The sequence below is a fragment of the Epinephelus fuscoguttatus genome, linkage group LG14, assembly GCF_011397635.1.
Source record: "Epinephelus fuscoguttatus linkage group LG14, E.fuscoguttatus.final_Chr_v1".
Taxonomy (NCBI): domain Eukaryota; kingdom Metazoa; phylum Chordata; class Actinopteri; order Perciformes; family Serranidae; genus Epinephelus; species Epinephelus fuscoguttatus.
Window position 1 is genome coordinate 12,134,803 of NC_064765.1, and position 21,398 is coordinate 12,156,200.

At 42.8% G+C, this 21,398-nt stretch overlaps 1 protein-coding gene across 1 annotated transcript in view; it reads right to left on the bottom strand.

Annotated features, from left to right (window-relative positions):
• Positions 1 to 6,567: 6,567 nt before the first annotated feature.
• Positions 6,568 to 21,398, bottom strand: part of efna2a (ephrin-A2a) — a 135,155-nt gene continuing 120,324 nt past the window's right edge. The window contains exons 2-4 of the mRNA XM_049597212.1: positions 19,456 to 19,748; positions 10,543 to 10,608; positions 6,568 to 9,017 (exon numbers count right to left, since the gene is read on the bottom strand). Coding sequence (XP_049453169.1) covers positions 8,893 to 9,017; positions 10,543 to 10,608; positions 19,456 to 19,748 — 484 coding nt within the window. The 3' untranslated portion in view covers positions 6,568 to 8,892. The remainder of the gene's footprint in view (positions 9,018 to 10,542; positions 10,609 to 19,455; positions 19,749 to 21,398) is intronic.

Genomic DNA, 21,398 nt, shown 5'->3' on the forward strand with positions numbered 1-21,398 from the left:
TCCACAAACAAAACAACAAACAATTGAATGAGCTGCGTTAAATAGCCAACACCAAGACAAGCAAGCAAAAAAATTAAAGGCACTTTCACCAAAGACAGTGCGAGTTCAGGAATTGACGTACATAAGTTGTCCATACTTAAGGAGTCTTTTAATACCTACAGGGGCAACTGCAATAGGCTGCATGCACAATTGGTGCATACATACTGTGTGTGATATACTGTATATGATATGTGTGACTATGATACAATAATATAATATGCAACATTCTGCATAATGAATACTTTCACTTTCAGTTCTTTGGGTGTTTTGATGCAAATACATTTGGGCCTTTCATTTTTTCTAATTTTCATTTTTTAAAGGTTGAATGCAGAACTTTTACTTGTAACAGTGCATGTGTACACTGTTGTATTCCTACTTTTTCTTGAGTAAAATATCTGAGTACCTCTTCCAGCGGCGTCAAAGTGGGGGTAAAAACATAACTGATTACCCAGGGCCCCAATGAGAGGGGGCTCCTTGAAAAGCCTTGAATGTAACATTAAGTTTTGTTTGCAGTTTTTTTATCTCTAGGTTTTTAATGCCTTAAATAAATTAAAATTGGTCAAATAAATCATTTTAAAAGATTGAACTTTGTCACCCCTTAAAAGCACAAAATGGTTTAGTCCGCCCCTGCAGGATTCATCTCTGAACACAGCTAGAGCTGAGTGAGTGACTGTTTCTGCTGCTGGAGCACCAACGTACACTGTCATGTCTTTCCCCAAGAAAGAAACATTGTGGGCAGGGAAAGAAAGCAAACAGACTTAATAATAAAAAAATAAAAATGAAAATAAAAATTCAAAAGGTGCATGAGCAAGAAATGGATTAAGAGAGGGCAGGGGCCCAGAATTTGGTGCTATGCCCCCGCTTCTAAAAAAAAGCCTAACCCAAAATTCTACTTCAGTACAGTCGGCTTTCTGAGGAAATTCACTTTCCAACACTGTAAATGTGGTAGGAGCCATGAAGTTGAGTTAAAAATATTTTTTCAGCATTCTTTTTCTCTTTTTAGTAAAAATCATAATAAGTTTGTGCAACCAAATTAGTAAGTCAAACATGTGATTCGTGCCTTTCTTTAATTTCCTGTTGCTGTAACACGTCATACAAACCCCCTTTTTTTAACACGTTAGATTTTGTTTCAGCAGTTGTATCTCAAACTGCAACTCTCCGAGGAAGGAGCCTCCTATGTGCACTCGAACGCAGCACATGATGCTGCGCATGTCCTGTCATATGACTCCAGAGAAAAAAAGAGGCGCTGCTCATTTTCCCCACATGAGTGCAGCATTTACCCTTCACCCAGACCTCCCCACCTCCACCACCTCCTCGACCCCCTCCTCCGTATTTTACATGAAGACAGACTGCTGGATATTTTTCATAGTGTTTCTGAGATGCTCTGAAATCTGAGCCTCTAGCATTGAATGTGCTGTGTAATTCCCCAAGTTTTATGGTTTAAACCACAAAAGCCTGTTCAAGGTGACTGCAAAGACACCGGGCAGAGTGCCAGCCAACATATCAGCTGACAATGACTAAAAGGCAAGGCGAGGCTTTTTTTTTTTTTTTTGTTCCTGTCTAACTGCAGCTAAGTATTTCTTCATCGTTGGGTCACCTACAGCTAAATACCTACACGCTGAACATTCTGCAACAACTCCCAAATTTGCACAAGGGATGCTCCGGAGCTGCCCTCACCGGACTGCCTATGGTGCCTGAACGGTGCCCAGCTCTCTTTGCCCATGTATCTTTTATAGAGTCTACATAGCATGCATTATTCAGCAATAACACATGGTCCATCTGGACTTTTGTGAGCGTGCGCCTATGCACGGGTGTGTGGTCCGTAGTTAACTTTGCTGCTGTGCCATTTCACCATTTCACGCCACATCCAACAGTGCTTGAAGAGCTAAGAATTAGTATTTCCTCTGTAATTATGACTAAGGTATAATGCGAGCGCCTTTGACAGAGGATGTGTGTGTGTGAGCTAGTGAGAGGAAGGAGGAAGAGGAGAATAGTAGTGGGAGAAAGAGAGGTAGATTAAGTGAATGTGTAATAGTGACTACAGATGGCACGTTCAGGATCAAGCTCTTTCATCATGCCGTTCCTCATTAATAGAGATGGGAGTGCTGCCCTAATTCCATAATTCCTAAATCATGCCAGTTAGTTGAATACGAGGAGACAAAAGTACAGGGGAGAGAGGGGAGAATGGATTAGCCTATGGCCTGATAATGTGTCTGTGAGAGCGAGAAATCAACAGAGGAGGAGATGAAGAGAGGAAGAAGAATGGAGAGGGGTCGCCATCTGCATTTCCTGGCTTTCCTTTTTGGTTGGTGCCAAAATCAACATCATATAGGCCAAATTTATTCTTGCCAATTCCTCTCCCAAATGCACGCCAGCCAATGAAAATAGCTGAAATAATCAAGTGATTAGTAAGATCTTGAAGGGAATACATGGGGATGTAATGGTGTGTGTGTGCATGTGTGTCAGCGACATAGCCCAGATCCCTAGTTTCCCATGATTTTTAAGAAGCACATCTGTTCAATTCTGGCTCCGTCCCAGCTGTAACACACATCTTTCTTTTCCTCTCACAAGCACTGAGACATGGGAAGGGTTGCCAGGTCTTGCTTGATCGGGCTTAATTTTACGTCAGGCTAATTCTGCTGGTACCTGATACTTGTCAGGACAAAGAATTGGCTGACCAAGCGTGCATTTCAATATTCAGAGATAATTTCATTCCCTCGTCTCCTTTTCACTGGAATCTACTCTTTCTCCGTTTGAACTGAGCTCTCCTATGAAGCAATTTGATGGAAACTAGAGACATCGATAGCCATTAGCCCGCTTTGCACAGGAGGGCCAAACATGGCAAGCCAAGGCTCATCTATTATTCATGCACCTCAGTTTTCCCCAAAAACAACGTTTCTGATATTCTTTTTGCACCACGCTGCCAAAAGAGGCGAGTCAGTGGTTTCAAATAACGCTTTTAAAACAGGGCTGATAAATGTTTCAAGCTAGCACTGACCCATACAAGCCCCAGTGGGGTGAGTGTCTATTGTCTATCTGTCTATTCATGTCCGCATCTGGGGGAAACCTGCTGAGCTCAAGGAGAAAAGGAAACATTTCATATTCAATTTTTTTTTTTTAGACATTTAGCCTTTAGGCATCACCGGTGTGTAATGGCTCCGTGTCTTGTTCAAGGACACCTGACTTTTGACGGACATATGAGATGTGGCACAATGTAAAAATACTGTATTACAAGTAAATGTACTTCATTGAGAATCCTGTTTAAGTTCAAATACAAAAACATCATAACATCATCATTTTTTTACATGATATTAAAGGGACAGTTCACCCCTAAATCAAAAATGCATATTTTTTCTCTTACCTCTAATGCAATTTATCAGTCTACATTGTTTTGGTGTGAGTTGCACAGTGTTGGAGATATCAGCCGTAGAGATGTCTGCCTTCTCTCTAATATAAAAGAACTAGATGGCACTCAGCTTGTGGTGCTCAAAGCGCCACAAAAATACATTTAAAAAACTCAACAGCAATGTCTCTTTCCAGGAAGCATGACCTGGTTACTCAAGACAATACACAAAACTTGTTGTGAGCAGTTTCACGTAGGAACTATTTTCTTTTTACTGAACTACACCCAGCAACCATATCACTGTGCAGAAGGAAACGTGCATCTACTGCTAGCTCACCTAGCACCACAGAGCTAGCTAACATTACAGCTTACCTGAGGAGGATACCATCAATGTTTACATCTCCCTGTGTCATGAGACTTGTCCATGAGTAGATGCACGCTTCCTTCTGCATGGTGATACAGCTGGAAGAAAATAGTTCCTACATGAAACTGCTCACAACAAGGTCTGTGGATTATCTTGAGTGACTGGGTCATGATTTCTGGAAAGAGACATTGCTGTTGAGCCTTTTAAATATATTTTTTGGTGCTTTGAGTACCACAAGCTGAGTGCCATCTAGTTCCACTATAATTGAGAGAAGGCAGACACCTCTAACACTCTGCAACTCACACCAAAGCAATCTAGATGGATAAACAGCACTACAGGTAAGAGGGAAAATGTGTATTTTTGTTTTGGGGGTGAACAGTCCCTTTAAACAGGTTGTTAATAATGATGTATCAATGTGTAAGTAGTATTTCCCTGCTGTAACTGAGTGAGACAGAGCTAGTATTAATCACTTCATGTACGGTCCAGTGGTTCCCAAATTAGGGGTCGGGCCCCCTCTAAAGGGTCACAAGACGAACTTGTGTTACCACGCATTGATTAATGAGGTAAGAGAAATGAAAAACTAGGTTCTGCTGCAAAAATGTGAATTCATTTTTTAGGCTTTTTTCTAATCTTTGTTTTTTTTTAAATGAAATATTGGATAATTTATGAAACAATTATTTAAATGAATCCATGTGAGAAGTTTGGAGAGGAAAATCTATCTCTGGTGAAAATCCTAACAACTCATGAGCCAAGTTTCTGTCCAAATGTAGCACAAATGTTTATAAAACCTCCAGAAAATTGTCAGAAGAAAATACAAATGAATGATGAATGTGCATTTTTTCCATACACTTCTGTGATACAAATAGTTTGGGGGATCAAAATAAACAGATGGTGGCACTGATTCTCTGGTTGGATGCCATTAACTATTGACTAAGAGGGTGTATTATCTACGTCAAATGTCCTATCCAGTGGGGATCCTAGACTCTGGGTGGCCCTGGTGAAGAAGCCCATCAAAGCCCCCCTCCTATCACCCCCTGCTTATAAGCTTATCATATCTATTTAAGTAACAATTAACTACAGCCAGTGGTGGACTGTAACTAAGTATATTTACTCAAGTACACTTTAGTACAAATTCAAGGTACTTTTACTTAGGTGAGTATTTTAATCTATTTTCTACTTCAGAGGGGAATATTCTACTTTTTACTCCACAATTATTCAATAGCTTTAGTTACTTTTCAAAGTAAGACTTTTACACACAAAACACCAAAATTTACATGAACAGCTAGAAAACAATTACTCAATTGATTACAAAACTAATCGACCTTTGCTAAGCCCCGCCCCTTTGTGATGGTCCAACAAGCTGTCAGAGTAAGCATGGAGCCCACACTGTGACTAACGGCACTCCCTGAAGAAATATCATCATATTTTTGGAAAAATGAAACAGTGATTCCAGAGAGAAGCTGACAGAGGGGTCTACAGTGTGTGTTTGAAGGATATATCCAGGATGTCAAACTGACTCAGCAGCAACGACAGGTTAAAAAGACAAAGATAGTTAGAAGCTAAAGCCGAACTATAGGCTACAGATCACAGTGTAAAAGTGAACCACCACATCACTGCTGATCGCCACAGAAGACAATAAATATAAAGGGAAACTTTGCTGATATTGAACCAGCTGTGTGGCATCACAGTGTGTACAGATGAACCGTGTTTGGCTTCACCTCTGTGCTGCTGCCAGCACCTGGACCTCATTCATCTGCACACACTGTGATGACACAGAGCTGGTTGAATATCAGCAAAGTTTCCCTGCTTCCCTTCACTGGTTCCTGTACAGCAGGGTCGGTCTTTGTTTCACTGTTATAATCATTAAAAAGCAAAAGCAGCATGTGTATACATTCAGTAGGCTATATCTTCAGTAGCTAGCTAGCTAACCCTACACTTTTCAGGGTTTGATATGGGTTTTGGAACAGGGAAGAAACGTATATCTTTTTCCAACCTCTCCAGGTAACGAGTATCATTAATACACGACGTGCCCCAGGCACAACATTTAGCAATTGGCAACTATTTTTAATAATTTTGATTTATTCATTGATTTAAATGTTTCTGCATTGAGTACTTTTACTCATACTTAAATAATTTTCCTGATTGTACATGCATACTTTTACTCAGTAACATTTTCAGTGCAGGACTTAGTGCAGTATTACTACTCTCACTTCAGGAAAGGATCTGAATGCTTCTTCCACCACTGCTTGTAGCTATAAAATAGTTTTAGTGAGGTAAAAAGTACAATATTTCCCTCCAAAATGTAGTGAATATACCATGAAAATACTCCAGTACAGTACAAGTACATAGAAATTATACACAAGTACAGTATTTGAGTGAATGCACTTGGTTACCTTCCATCACTCGATGGCTACACTGCTGGAAATCTGATGGAAACAGGAGAGGAAAGGCCATCAAGCTATTCAGTCTCCATGTTGTCAGCAGTTCAGATTAGCTGTCACATCGCTGAGGGAGAAACAGCTGAAGATTGGAGAGGGTGATTTCATCTGAATAATTTCATGCTTTGACTGGCAGAGCTCAATGCTCACCGTCCCAAGACTTTGACGTCAGAGGAAGATAGACTGAGCAAAATAAAGACCCAGGTGCCGTCTAATACATGAATACAATCATCTGCCCTTTAGGGGTGAGAGAAGGAAAAAAAAACATCAAATGAAAATGAACTCACATTTCCAGTGAAGAAATTCCACTCACTTGGCTTCTTTTTCGAGTAGACAAAAAGACAATCTTTATTTGTGTGTTTCTCTCCTTGCTCTGACTTCTGTGTTTACTTTTGACTGACTGACTTCTTAATGACTGAGGTCAGCTTCCACAAAAACACCACAAACAGAAAAGGAGACAAACTCATACATGACGCTCAGACCTGGAGGCATCCTACCACTACCAACCATGGATCACAAACCAGAGAAGAAGAACGATAGAAGGACAGCATCAGTGGAATAGAAGAAGAGAAAACACATTTTTTTAATCTTCCACAGGCTATACCCCATCACTGCATCCCACACAGGAGTAATTAACAGTGATTTTAAATGCTACAAAAATAAGATGAAACAGGGAAGGAAGTGCTTCCCCTTGTTTGTGTTTCCTTGTGTGTGTGTGTGTGTGTGTGTGTGTTTTTGTACATGTGTGTATGTGCATGCCATGTCTTTGTCAATGTCTAGGTCTGCATGTGCTTTTTCTACATATGTCTGTACGTGTGAGTGTGTGTGTATCTGTACACTGGTCGAAATGCATGTATGTCTGTGTGTGTTCACAGTGCTTGCTCATTATGTTCGCTTCCCAACATTAAAGAAGTCTCAGTCCCATGATACACACAAACTTTCTCTCCCTCCTCCTCTGCTCCCTCTCTCCTTGTGCTGTTCCCTTTATAGTCATGTCCATGAATGCTCCCAAAAATCTCAGAGGAACCGTCCCATTATCAAAGACTCTGTGTGTGTGTGTGTATATGTGTGTATGTGTGTATGTGCATGCGCATGTGTGTTCTTGTGATGCTACCACACACACACCTCGCCTCACTTGCCACAGTCTATGCGCTTCCCTTATTGGTTTAACCCTCACACCCAGGACCAGCTTCAGTCAGTATTTACGTCCATTGTGATCTGGCCTGGGCTCCGAGGGCCGATTTCCAGTCAGTTTCACCCTGTGGGTCCATTTATCTCCCGGCCCGAGCTAATCCATCAACGACCGAAAGCCAGACAGGAGAAAACCGTGTGAGGAGAGAGGCTGAATTTTCCTTTTGATGTCTGAAAAAGTCTCAGGGAGAGCAAGAGAGCGGTAGCAGGGTGTTTCTGATTTTCCCCATGAAAAAATATATCATCATTACAAACGAGATTGATCTGAAGGTTTCACAGTGGTCATGCAACTTGAGTGTCGCCTCCTTTTTTGTCACCTGTCCTCCGTTCATCCTTACTTCACTTTCCTCCTGCCCGCCCGCACCCCTCCCCTGTAAAACACATCCCTCCGAACCCCCGACCCGTTCATCCTGCCAGTCCGAGAGAAGGTACTGTAAGTGACCACAGTCGTAATAATACAGAAAGACAAAGAGGTGGGTGACTAGTGGTACATTCATACATGAGAAAGTCATGGTTCCAAAAGTCACCCGACCCACTCGACATTAGACAGTGCTGAAGACGCCTGTGCTGGCCAGGCTGTGATAAATGCTTTGTTTAGAAACATGAATAAGACAGAACACATCCCACCTGAAAATATACACCTCGCCAAACCTACCCAGAACACCCCCCTACACACACCCCACCCTCCCACTCAAACAGGCTATGATTATACTTGTCATTATAACGTGATATCTTAGCTTCTAATATCAAAAAATCAAACTCACATTGCTGTGAATCTACACTGGCTCTGAAAATATCAACACATATAACATTTCATCTCCCATATGGCCGCATTTATTTAAATCCGCGCCTGCATTGTTTTCCCTTTTCTTTTTCTGCACAGGCCGGGTCACTTTCCTTCCTCCCCATCTCTATGCGCTCGCTCTGATTCTCGCTGCAGTTGGAGCCGGTCCAGGTAGTATAGAATTCCAATTACAATGCAAGCTTGGCCACTTCCAATTCTTGGTTTGACGATGGGATAGCAATGTGAGAAAAAATCCAATTTTTGTGCATCCAGGCCTATCGCTTAATGCATCCTCCCGTGATTGGATGATAGGAATTGCACTGGAACGACAAGTTTAATCATAGCCGCGGCTACATCTACCCCATCAGTGGCCGAGAGTCAATAGACAAATCAAAAGGACCCCCTGATATGAGTGCAGAGACATTTCCCTTGTGTTTTTCAGCTGAGAGGTGCTGTTCCACCCAGAATTCAGGGATCAGAGATGAAGCGCAGCTTGCCAAACAGCTAACCACAACCCTCTCAGCCCGGCCTGGGAAGGGTGTCCGTGGCTGGGCCATGGAGGGGGCTGGCAGTGGGGGTGGTTGGTGGCTGTATAGAGGTGGAGGTGGGAGAGAGAGGGGGGAGGGGGAGGGGACGGAGACAGAGGGCTTCCCTGAGGGGTGGTGGATTTAGAGGGACAGCCAGCCCAGCCCAGCGACCCTGGGTGGGAGCTCCAGGAGGAGGGGGAGAGGGGTCACACCCAGGAGAAGAGTCCCAGGAGCAGTGAGGCCAGAACAGCTAACAGGGCCACGGACCCTGGCCTCCAGCTTGGACCTCCATCAGTCAGGAAGGGCTCCGGAGAATCGTATCCCGACCCATCTGAAACAAAGAGAAGAGAGAAACGACAAAACATCTGAACAGAGAGAGACACAGAGACAAAGACGAGACGATCTAAAACAAAGCGAATGAACGAGGGAGTGGATTTACAGAAAGACAAAGGGTAGACAAGTGGAACTATTACGGCAGGGGGAAAAAAAATGTGGAAAGTGAGCGACAAATCACAAAACTCAAACCCTTCAAGAGCCGAGGAGAGGCAGAGAGGAGACGGCAGAGAGGGAAAGAGGGAGGAGGAGAAGACGACAGCAACTGAGCTCTGCAGGGGGTTTAACCAACCTAATTACAGTTTAATCACAGAGACTCGGAATCTGGAGCAGCTGACACACACACATACACACACACACAAAGACACACATCCGCTCACACACATGTGCAGCAGCTCACGGCTCACTCTGGTGACAATATTTCACAGATGAGATGGAAGTTGCAATGTCAGACAGATTACTTTAACAGCACAAGAAAAAGCAGAATCTCAAAGAGGAGCTGCAGCCATGACAGAATAAAAGAATGTATGTTGTTTCAGTAATTATGGAGGAGGAGAGAATTTCCTTCCCCCTAAGTGAAAGATGGAATGATCTGAGTCTGGAAAGCTATGAAGGCCCACTCTCATCCTTTTTACGAAGATCTTCAAAGCCATGTCGTTACCTAGGGAGATGTGTTACTACCCAGGTTTGGGTTGAAAACTCACGAGGTAGAATCCGCCCTTTTGAAAAGACGCACAGGTAGATTTTCATGATAACGCAAGCGTGGCGTAATGCCTGCCGCAGTCTGATCCCCATGTATCTTCTGTTGGGTTATTTTTAAACGACACTATCATAGGCCAACGTGGCAACACTTGCATGAGCACTGCGTCCTGTCTGCGCCAATCTATGAGCTATTTTCAAAAGGGTACATCTCATCAGGCTGCACGCTGTTCAGAAAAAAAGACTTGGTGTTATGTGGCGAGCAAGTCACGCTTCATCTTTTACCACAAGATGCATAAGGAGAATTTTATTAAGAAATATGAAGTGTCTATTATTAGATTAGACTTCTACAGTACGTGATGGGTTTATTATTAGATTGCTCTCTTGTTTCTTATGAGCAAATGTAGCCGGCAGAGTGATGTGGAGGCTTGGTAACATTTTTAGAGAGCACTTTCAGCCTGCTCTGTTCCCTTTCTACAAGGACAGAAGGTCTCCCTCACACCCAGTGTGATGTGATGTGATTTGATGTGAAGTGCGTATGCCACTTTGTGCCTGTGTGCATGCGCCTGCGCACACTTTTTGTGTACCCGTATGTGTGAACGTGTCCGAATGTGTGTGTTTTCAGTGTGTGTGTGTGTCTATGTGTAAAGGTGTTAAAGTGTTGCCTGGCTGGTCTGTGAATCAGAGCAGAGAGTGTTGCCGGGGCATTCTATCAGACCTCTTATTCCCCCCTAATTTTACTTTGATAGCCAATCTGGACCTTTGTGTGTGTGAGTGTGTGTGTGTGTGTGTGTGTGTGTGTCTGTAGTTAGAGCGTGACTTACCTGGAGGTCTGACATACACCTTCAGCTTTAGACATGCTCGCCCCACATGGTTTGGGTGAGGAGACGCTGAAAAAAGCAGAGAGATTGAAAGAGGAGATTAGCTGAGAGATAAAGCGATTTGTGCTGCTGATTGCACTCGTACAGTAATTGAGAACATTTAATAAGCCTTTCTTTTAAAATGTTGTTCTGTCTCAGGGTGCTGTGAGGCTTGTTATCAGGTGATGACTGGACTGGAAGTTTACAGAGGCGACATTTTTGACCTGTTCTTAAAGATTTAGTCTTCGGTATGAATGAGTAGCTCCTTTAAAGGAGCAGTGTGTAAGATTTAGGGGTATTTAGTGGCATCTAGTGGTCAGGATTGCAAATTGCAACCAGTTGAAACATCTCTTGTTTTGATTTTATTCAGTATTTATTGTTCAGGAGACTTTTACCAAAAGCCAAATTATCTGTAGAGCTCTCTTCCTCTCCAAAACAAACAGACCCAATTCAAACGGGTAAAAGCACTGATTAAAGCAGTTCTTCATCTTCTTCTAACCGCTTCATCCTCTTGAGGGTCGCGGGGGGGCTGGAGCCTATCCGAGCTGACATTGGGCAAGAGGCAGGCTACACCGGTTGCCAGGCTATCACAGGGCTGACACATAGAGACAAACAACCATTCATACCTACGGACAATTTAGAGTTATCAATTAACCTAGTCCCCAATCTGCATGTCTTTGGACAGGCACTTTGGTGCCTGGAGAGAACCCACGCTGACACGGGGAGAACATGCAAACTCCGCACAGAAGGGCTCCCACACCTGGGATCGAGCCAGCAACCCTCTTGCTGTGAGGCGACAGTGCTAACCCCTACACCACCGTGCCGCCCTGATTAAAGCAGTTTGATGAGAAATCAGTGTTTGGCATATCAGAGATGGGACATTTGTAAAACCTGCTAATGTGTGCTCATGCTTTTTCTCTGATAACTTAAGATCCAGACATTCAGGATGTTTTTACTGGGAGCCAAATTATCCACAGAGGTCTCTTCCTCTCCAAAACAAGCAGAACTGGTGATTTGAACCAGTAAAAACACTTAAGAAATTATTGTTTACGTTAAAATACTAATGTTTTTCCAGCACCATTCGCTGACGAAGGGGCTTCTAACTACTATGTGAAAATGGCCCTATCTCAAGCCTGTGTTTTGTTTGCCCATTTTGGGCTACTATAGAAACATGGCGGCGCAACATGGCAATCTCTGTAGATGTATAACCATACCTTATGTAAATATAAAAGTAACAAAAACACAATAATTCATATTTTTAGGTTATTATACACGAAAGAAAACATACTCATGTTATTTTCTATTTCTGCTCACACGGAAAGCTAACTTGCTAGCTAATGTTGGCTAGCTTGCTAATAAATACCATGAAATAAGATGTTATTGGTACATTTTCCATTTTCTTTTCTTTACTCACTGCAAGCCAAGCAGCATCGTTCATGTGGGGCAGTTTGTATTTTCATGGCCAGTATCACACAATATCTGGTTGAAAAAAGCAACAATCAGTGTCTCCTCCACACATACTTTGTTGCTTATTGGTTGAGGCTGCAACTTCAACGGTCAAAGTTCACCAACGTTGAGCTCTACACGGTGCAAAGATGTTTTATTTGATGTTTTATTTGCCCCTCTACTCGCAGTGAATGGACGTGAACTGGAGGTGAATATTCGCTGGTGTTAATTTCACCCATGTGTGACCTTGCCCTGAAATGTATGATTGCAGAATTGCAATTGGTCGGACTGGTGTCTGATACCATGGAGATTGCTACTGCACAGACTCTGGCTCCAAAAAACGCCACCAGCATAAGATGGCAGCCACCGTATCGGGGATAATTTGGCTGCATTTTTGCTTAGTGGGAGTAAGTGGAGACGTTAAATACAGTCCATGGTATGTTATATGTCACACTAGAGGCAAATGCTGTTATGTTACACGTCATGCCTCTTGCTTCCAGAATGTTGGCATGCTATCTCAAATCACACACTGGGTCGGTATTATACCAGCAATTTTGGTTTTGTAAAAAATACAAAGCTGGCGTAATGAAGAGTCTTCTTTGAAGCCCTGTTGTGGGATCTCTGGGTAAAAATGGCTGATGTAGATCAGACTTTGGGCCTGAGGTAGAGGAGCTAGAGAGTATTACCAGAAAGTAATGAGAGATGGACTAACACGTTGTTTGTTTTGCTCCCTTCCTGGGATTTGTTTACAATTAAAAAAAACATAGAGTAACACCAGCCTTATCCTTTAAGTAACCCAGCTAAACACCTTAATCCGTTCAGTTGATATTTTAATTTAGTGGCGCCTGTTATCATACTAATTAAAAATTATTCAAATTACCACAAACCAGCTGACACGCAGTGAACCTGGGGCTTTCAAGGCCCGTCAGGAGCCAGACAGGAGAGTCACAGGTTGGATCCCCACAAAGGAGAGACACCAAACCTCAATTTAACCCCAATTATTTTAAGACGCTGTACCTATTTATGGGATGGCAGGGAGAAACACTGACAATACATAATAAGGTAATAACAGAGATACAGTGGAAATAATTATACTGCAGACTCTGTGGCTTTCGCTGACTTCTTTTTACATGAATATTTTGTAGACATTTCTTCTTGTTCACTGGGCGGTTACTGAAGCAAAGTAAAACACACCTACATAACTGTAATTAGCTTGAAACGAAAATGTCAGAGGTGGTAAATCAAAGGTGGGCGTCACAAAGAAAGGAAAGTATTATTTTTTCTGTAAGTTAACACTCATTTGTTAGAATTTGACATGAATGCAGTCATTAATGCAGCCTATTACTTTCTTGATGACATTTATTGCTTCGAGCAGTTGGAGAGTTTTTTTCTATTACGCCCTTTCAAGTTCTTTTAAACCCATGCTCCCAAGCTTGTGAGCTCCCGTAAACATACTGAGCACTTCAGGCAATGTAAACAAGTCTGTGAGGGATCAGCCCGCACACTGGGATTCAGTCACACTCACATTCACACCTAAGGGAAATACCCACTCTCAAATCGACCTAGCTTGAATGTCTTTGGAATGGGGAAGGAAATCCATGCAAATTCCCCACAGACGCCGGTCCTTCTTTGCCGTGAAGTGACAGTGCTAACCGCTGAGCCACCGTGCCGCACTGGCTGAATGCCAGGAAAAAATGAGGAAAATGTTAAAAAGTTGCTGTGATTCAAACTTCAAAGTAGAGTAAATTAAATTGAATCTGGGTTTTTAGTCCCACCTCGCTCTGATGTGAAATAGAGCTGGAGACCTTAAAGCAGATGGTGACCAACTCTCTGACCGCTCGCGCATGCAGGCGTGCGCGCCCACACACACACACACGGGGGTGTGAAAAAGAATGTGCACACACGCTGGTGCTTGCAGAAGTGTGCATGGAGACCTATTGGCCTTCTCCCTTGAGGAAGTCCGCGTAGTAAGAGCCGAGTGTGACCCTCAGAGAGGACCATCATCAAGATCCACAGCGCACAGGAAATAAATCTGACCCTTCTTCTGCCCTCTCCTCCCTCTCTTTCTGCCCACAACTCCTCCCTCCATCCTTCTCTCTGCCCTTCACCTCCTTTCCCCTTTCATGCCTTCCCTGTAGCCCACTTCCTCTGCCTCAAATTTCTTCAAATCATCCTCCTACCCTCCTTACAGTGCCCAGAAAAAGTAGTGGTCCCCTATGAAGCGCCGCCAGCTTTGTATCGAGCTTTCTCTCCCGTTGTGTGTCTTTGTTTTTTGGGTTCCCTACTGTTTTGCTGACAAATGGCAACATTTCGGGGAGAAAGGGATGGAATTGGAAAGATATACACCCCCCCCCCTCAGTCTCCCCCACCTCATTCCTCCTTTTCGTGCCCTCCAAAAAAATGTTCACTTTTGTCATTTTTTAAAAGTCTTATCGGCTCTCCCGGCGCCTCCGTTTCCCAGCACATCCACAACCCAACGTCTCCTGAAAACCCATTGAAAATCACTCAACCTCATCAGATGGCAGCTGGGAGAAGTAAGGGGTGGAGCGGACCTGTCAACATGTCAACCGCATGACAAATACACACACCGACGTGCACACAAGAGCTCACACTCACGCAGGTCTGGCCACAGATCGCCATCAGAGATTGATGTGTTTTACTTGGTGGAGTATCTGCGGAGAGGAGGCACTCACACACTCAATCTGAAGGGCTGGGTGGTTTAAAAAATGTCAAAATGCCTTCGCTCCACATCAATACTGACCTGTGGGTGTGTGTGTATGTGTGTGTGAATGTGTGTGTGTTTGTATGTGCATGTGAGAGACAGTGAGAAACAAAAACGTGTGTGGTTGTCAGTCAAGATGACTGACATGGCCTTTCACGGACTCACAATCGCTTGACAACTGACCCCATAACCAGCAACCCCCCACAACACACACACACACACGCACACACACACACCAATCTCATTGAGTACACATTCCCCTCAGGGGTCCCAGAAACACAATACCATAGTCAGCAACTATACAACTCTGGAGGGGCCCTGTCCATCCTTACATGAGGCCGAAAACAAAAGAGTGTGTGTCTGTGTGTGTGTGTGCCAACTGGGAAAAGTGCAGTAGGACATCGGGTGGCTGTTATCTTCGCCTCTTTAGCTCTCTGACTCTCGCCTGCTGTGTCTTTGTGCGACAGCGTAGACAACAGACTGGGGCAAGGAAGTATTTGCAGATACTTAGCGCTCATTATTAAAAGTCACTCTACAAACAAACAGTGATGGAGGAAACACATTATTTTAATCTTATTATCTGTCACGGTAATTCAGTGGTGCAGCACATTATATTTTGGTTTTCAGTGATTGCATTGCATTAGGAAATTGTGCATTAGAAATAAAATGTGAACACAGCAATGCTACAATAAATTGAATTCAAACCTGTGTCAATATTTGTCAAGGAATCTGTTTTTTTTTTGCCTTGCCTCCATCTGCTGTCTGAATGAGGAGAAAATATCACTGTAAAACTGTAAGGTCGGAATCTCTATCCAAGGGCAAAAAACCACATCAAGGAATATGTCACACTTGCGTGCCGACCTGAAACTGATGGCAGAGGTCCTTCATCCCATTATGGGTCATGGTGAGAATGCATCATCTCCTACTAAAAAAGGTTAAGGTCAGTTTTTCAGCCGGCTGTGCAGCCGCACCACCGGAAGAAATGAAGAGACCTGTGCCAGGATGCTGCAGAGACATTACTTTTAGAAAAACATAAGATACAAATGACAAGCAATGTTTGATATGACTTTCAGAGAGATTCACCAGTTGAGACACATTACTATGAGAATTTCCGGAGTTGGCGTCACAGGAAACATCATTTTAAAAGGGGAGACACACTATTTAAAGAGGGGGAACAGACTCTGACACAACCCCTCCACGCATTTAAATCACGTAATGAGACTGCATCATTAAATTTTTTTCTGTGTTTCTTAAACACTGAGAGAGTCTTAAATTTAAGGGTCCTGACATGCTCACAGAGTAAATACCAGAGAGATCCCTTAGATCATCAAATAAAGGTCGACTCATTGTACCTGAAATCAACTCTCAGTCAGCTCATGGTGCTTTAGTCATTATGGTCCTACTCTCTGGAATTCTCTACCACATAAACTACGGTCTGCTACAACAGTGTTCTCTTTTGAAAGCACACTAAAAACATACCTTTTTTGCAGGCTTTTAATTAGATTTTTAAATGTATTTCTATTTGTTTTAGGAATTAGTATTACTGTTATTATCTCCCCTTTTAATAGAATAATGATAATAATAATAATAACTCTTATTTTGTTTGTTTGTATCATGTCCTGCTTGTTTTTATATTATGTAATACTACACTATCTTGCATGATATTTTATGTTTGTCACCTGTGATGTTTCTTAAGCATATTACGTTAACGCTTGTCGTATGAAATGTGAGCTATTGAAATAAAAGTTGACTTGACTTGACTGACACACCAAGCTGATGGTCGGCCATCTGTCAATGTCAGGTCCTTATCGAGCATCTGTCGTCCTAGTTTTTGCTGTGTGCCCCTCATCGTTGGCATTAGGTGGCCCTTGTCGGCCCTTGTTAGCTGTTTTTCGGCCATTGCAGCATGGCTGAATCGGCATTGGAGCTGGCAGAACCTGTCCGTGAGTGAAATCACTCTGATTGGCAGTTCAACTCAGTGCACAGAAAGAGAAATGGAAGTAAGGATAGCAAACAAACAGCTAAAGTGAAGAGGGCCTGAGATTGAAACAAACTTATAATATTAGGTAAGATTTCAGAAACGGTTTGTAGTCGTTTGTATTACAGTTCGCAGCGCACGGTAAATATTATTCATTCTTTCAACACAGGGTTGTGTTCTGAATGTGCTAATTGCTAACTAGCATCTTAGTTCTCTTGAGTCAGTTTTCTGGTTTTGAATAATGATTACAGACTACTGCTTCCTGTTGGTATGAGAGTTATTTCCTCTCACGTAGGCAAGGAACTCGAGAGCATGAGCTAGTTGGCTGTTGGCTAACCTGGTCTCACATAGAAGTCGACAAAAAAACCTGTTTGGGCGGTGATTTCTGGCATCAGACATTGACAAAACAAAGCCATCCTTTCACATCAGCATGGTATGAAGCAGGTCGCCCAGTGGTAACAAGAAGAAATGTGAGGGACAATAACAAAAGTTAAAGCGGCGGACATCCAAGTAGGGCGGGGGGGACGTGTTGTGCATGAGTCACGGACTTCCAATCTTTTTTTTTTCCCTAAATCCAACCATGTGCACATGTTGGCAAAACGTAACCACGGGCGTTTGTTGTTGACAGAAAAAAACGTCAATCCATGGTGTTGTACTGACTTAGTGCATTTATTTTGAGAGACACTGTATGCAAACTGTACATTATCCTGTGCAAACGGAAGTGTATTTTGAAAGGAGACAATGCATGTAACAGGCTGAAGTTGACACAGCGTCCTAGAGCATCAACAATCAACGCACCCAGGGTACCCTGCACGTCGTAGCTCAACATGGAAAGTCCATGACCAAACCTAAATATGTGACAAGGTCGGAGTGAGAATGTGTTTCGTTGGCCTTAGTCTTTGCAGTGTGTTCAAGCACAATTTAAGGGCCGAGATACAGGTGACAAGAGGTGACACAACAGACAGCATTCGTTGCCACCAGTTCTTTGATGCCAGGTTGTTGTGTCTGGGCCTTAACTTGTTTAAACTTAAAAACATAAAAGTAAAGCAAAGGACCTATGAGATAACTTTGGTGAGTGGTTATCAAATAAAGCCATCAAATGCCCAAAGTTTGATTTATCTAGAAAGTGGTGCTGGGCTTGCGCTCTCAAACTGGTCACCACATGGCAGCTCCACTGTTCTTACCAGGCAAGTGACAGAATGAATTGTTTGTTCAAGCACAACAAACCTGTGCATACATTTTCCTGACAAGTGACCTCTTGTGATTGTGTGAATTATGACTGTCCTCTCTGAGAAGAGTCATTATCTTTCCACATATTCTCCCATCTGCTCTGTGGATTCAGACAGTCAAATGTTTTGTCACAAGCCTCGCAGCTCTTACAGCCTCCACAGAGAGAGAGAAAAAAAGTGCAGTGACAGAAAGTTTGGACATTGACAGCAAAGCTTTTGAAAGTCAATTTAATGTGCTTTTCTGTGATTACCAACTGATCTTGTACTAAACAGTCCGGATGCGGTAAATCTATCCAACCCATCTGGCACAGCGAGCAGCTGAAAACAATGTTTAAGAGTAATTCGAAGCTACTATTTGTCCCATGCCTGGTGGGGGAATGATAGCTTTTTAACTCTGTTCAGAAAACAGTCTCAGGGGGTAAGGCCCATCTGTGATACTAATACATCACTTGTTGAAGTGAGGAGAAACATCAATACAGCTAATATAAAAATGATTACAAACTACGCCTGGTGACATTTTTACCACTTTGCTGAGCACACCACTTATGATCTCAACAGAAGCACAGAGATACATCAAGAAATAAAGAGAGTGAGAGAGAGAGTAAGGAGAGCATGTGAGAGATGGAAGGTGTATTTATGTGCGCCTGTGGGTGTGCGAGCGACATAGTGGGTTGTGTTTAAGAACTCTCTCAATCAACTTCTGTTGATTGCATATTTACATATCGTTTACAAATGCATATTAAACAGCAGCGTGGCTAACACGCAAACACAGGCACACGCACGCTCGCAACAAATGGACAAACACACTTTACCTGCACACAGAATCTCACACAGAAACACACATACACACACATTCTTGTACTTCTATCTTTGTGAGGACCCTAGGCGTCATGATGCATTCCCTAGCCCCTTAAGGGGGATTTATACTTGTGCAGCCTACCATATGCCGTATCCTACGCTGTTGTGAGCATTTAAACTTGTACGGTGTTGTGTCTGTGTTGCTCTTCAGTTACACCTCCAAAACACTAGTTGGCGGTGGAGGTTTCTGTGAAGTGCTGTAGAGTTTAGTTGATTGAAAAAACACACATTAACACACAGGAAGGTCTGCGTCGCTGCAATGCGTAGTTACATTTTTGGGGAGGTTGACGTTGACACAGAGCCTATGGCGTAGGTACAACATCGATTTGACGCAGAAGTATAAATTCTGCCTTACCCTAACCTTAACGATCACAATTAAATGCCAAACCCTAAGCCTTACCATATCCCCAACCTAAACCTTATTCTAACCTGAACCCTAAAAACGAGTCTTAACCCTCAATCAGGCCTTGAAAAATGTACTGACTTTGCAAAAATGTCCTCACTTTGCCAAAGTGTCCTCACTCTGTTGCTGAAATATGTTCTTTTGGTCTTCATTGTGTAGCATGTACAAGTAGACACACACACACACACACACACACACACACACACACACACACAAAGAGAGTGCCTAGCTGATAACCCACAGATGTAGTAGTACTCGTGTCCAGGCCTGAACTCAAAGCCCAGGGAGAAAGGAGTGAAGAGCTGGAACTTCTCTGAGAAGCGCAGGGGTCCATCGGGACCACTGGGACGGTTGCACTCCCAGCGCTTGAAGCCACGCATCCTGTGCTGGCAGGAAGTGTAGCCCTCGTGATTGACCATAAACAGGATGTAGCGCTCCATGCGCCCGTGGGACGGAGGACCCTCGTAGTAAGGACAGTAGATGTCCAGATAGTCGTTAATGTTCACTGCCACCCTGTACTCTCCGTGCCAGAACCTGCAAAACACAGAGAGAGGAAAAACATGAATTAAAACTTCTTCATGAATAAAAATAATCACAAGCAGCTTGAGGAATATGCACAGAATCAGTGGGCAGAGGTGAGAAGGCTTCTGGGATAGTTTACTGAAGTGTAATGAGATGGTGTGAGACGTATATTTTGAGAAAAAAAACTGTACTGTACATATTTGTGATACTATGAATATTTACTACATATATTGGATTTCTTTGTGATTGCACAGCATAAAGGAAACTGCAGTGAGGGTCCATTTAGTGCAGTCACGCTGTGCACAGTAATTATATGAAATTGTGTGATCGCATTTTAGACATTTCTGTGTTTGCACATCTCCACAGAATACTTCGAGGTCGAGCCAGCTACAAAACAGCAACCCTTAGAGACTCCACACGTTGCTCAAGGACTCCTCAACAAAAGCTTTCTGATAGAAGGTCTTTAACCACCTGAGTCATGGCAGTTTGCAGCAGAAATATCCTAGGGTGTTTTTTTTACTTTTTAATAAACAAGAAATGCCAGAAAAATCGATAATAATCCCTCTGGTTATGGAGGAGTTTGCATAGCAACCAATTTTATTTTAATAAAGCTGGCAGAGCCGTGCTTCATGGGAGTTATTAGCATGTTTGGAATATAGTGGGTTTTTTCAGTCGCAGTGCTTCAATGAGCCTTCTCGTATGATACTCAAGAGAAGTGGGTCATGTGATGGTAGAGAGCACACACATTATTATGCCACCCCCTAAAGCAATGTCCGCTTAGTTCGGTACACATGCGGATCACTGAGGTTGGCATGATGAATAGAAGTGGGTCAGAGGTTGCTGAAGAAGAAATATTAATACATACACACATTGTCGAGGGTGTATGATGCCGTTTTCCCTCATCTGGCATCAAGTCAAAGAAATGCAGGTAACATATGGAAATCCATAAGATGGTGCTTCAGCTCAGTTGCTGACTTCCCAATCTCCTTTCAACAGTCTCTACAAGGCATTAGAGTACATTAAAAACATATGTCTGCATTTTTTCCCTACATTATGCAGGCTCTATTTATGTTTGTTTTGATGCCAATATTGCCTATACGGGAACTGAACTTCTGTTTACAATCTTGGAGTCACTGGAGTGAAACAGTCTCACTTAAAGGATAAGGCTGCCGATATCCTATATTTTTGTTGTTGTCAACAAATGCCATTAAAAGACCAAAACCAACAATATGTGGTTTGTCTCTCTATACTTTATGACTTCTCCATCTCGTATGGGGCCCTTGCATTTGTTCTGAACACATAATTTCTTAAGACAGTTGGGCACTGTTGTTTCTCGCAAGTTTTATCAAGGTCTTTTAGCAAGTATTATTTTCAGCTGCAGATTAAAACACATTTGGTGTTCCGGGGAGTGTTAACAGCAGCAGGATGGTGAAGACTACTTGAGATCAACTCAAAATCAAACTACTGTGCCCAGGTTTACATAATGAAGGAACCAACCCCAACCCAATCACAGATCAGATACAGTGAATCTTTGATGTTTCTTGGTCATGATTGGGAAAAGCCATGATTTGGCTTAAAATACCCCATTTTGGTTGCAAAAACCCAGCTGGAAAAGCAGTGATATCTGGGTAAAAAACAATCACATTTTGCCATTATCCCAGC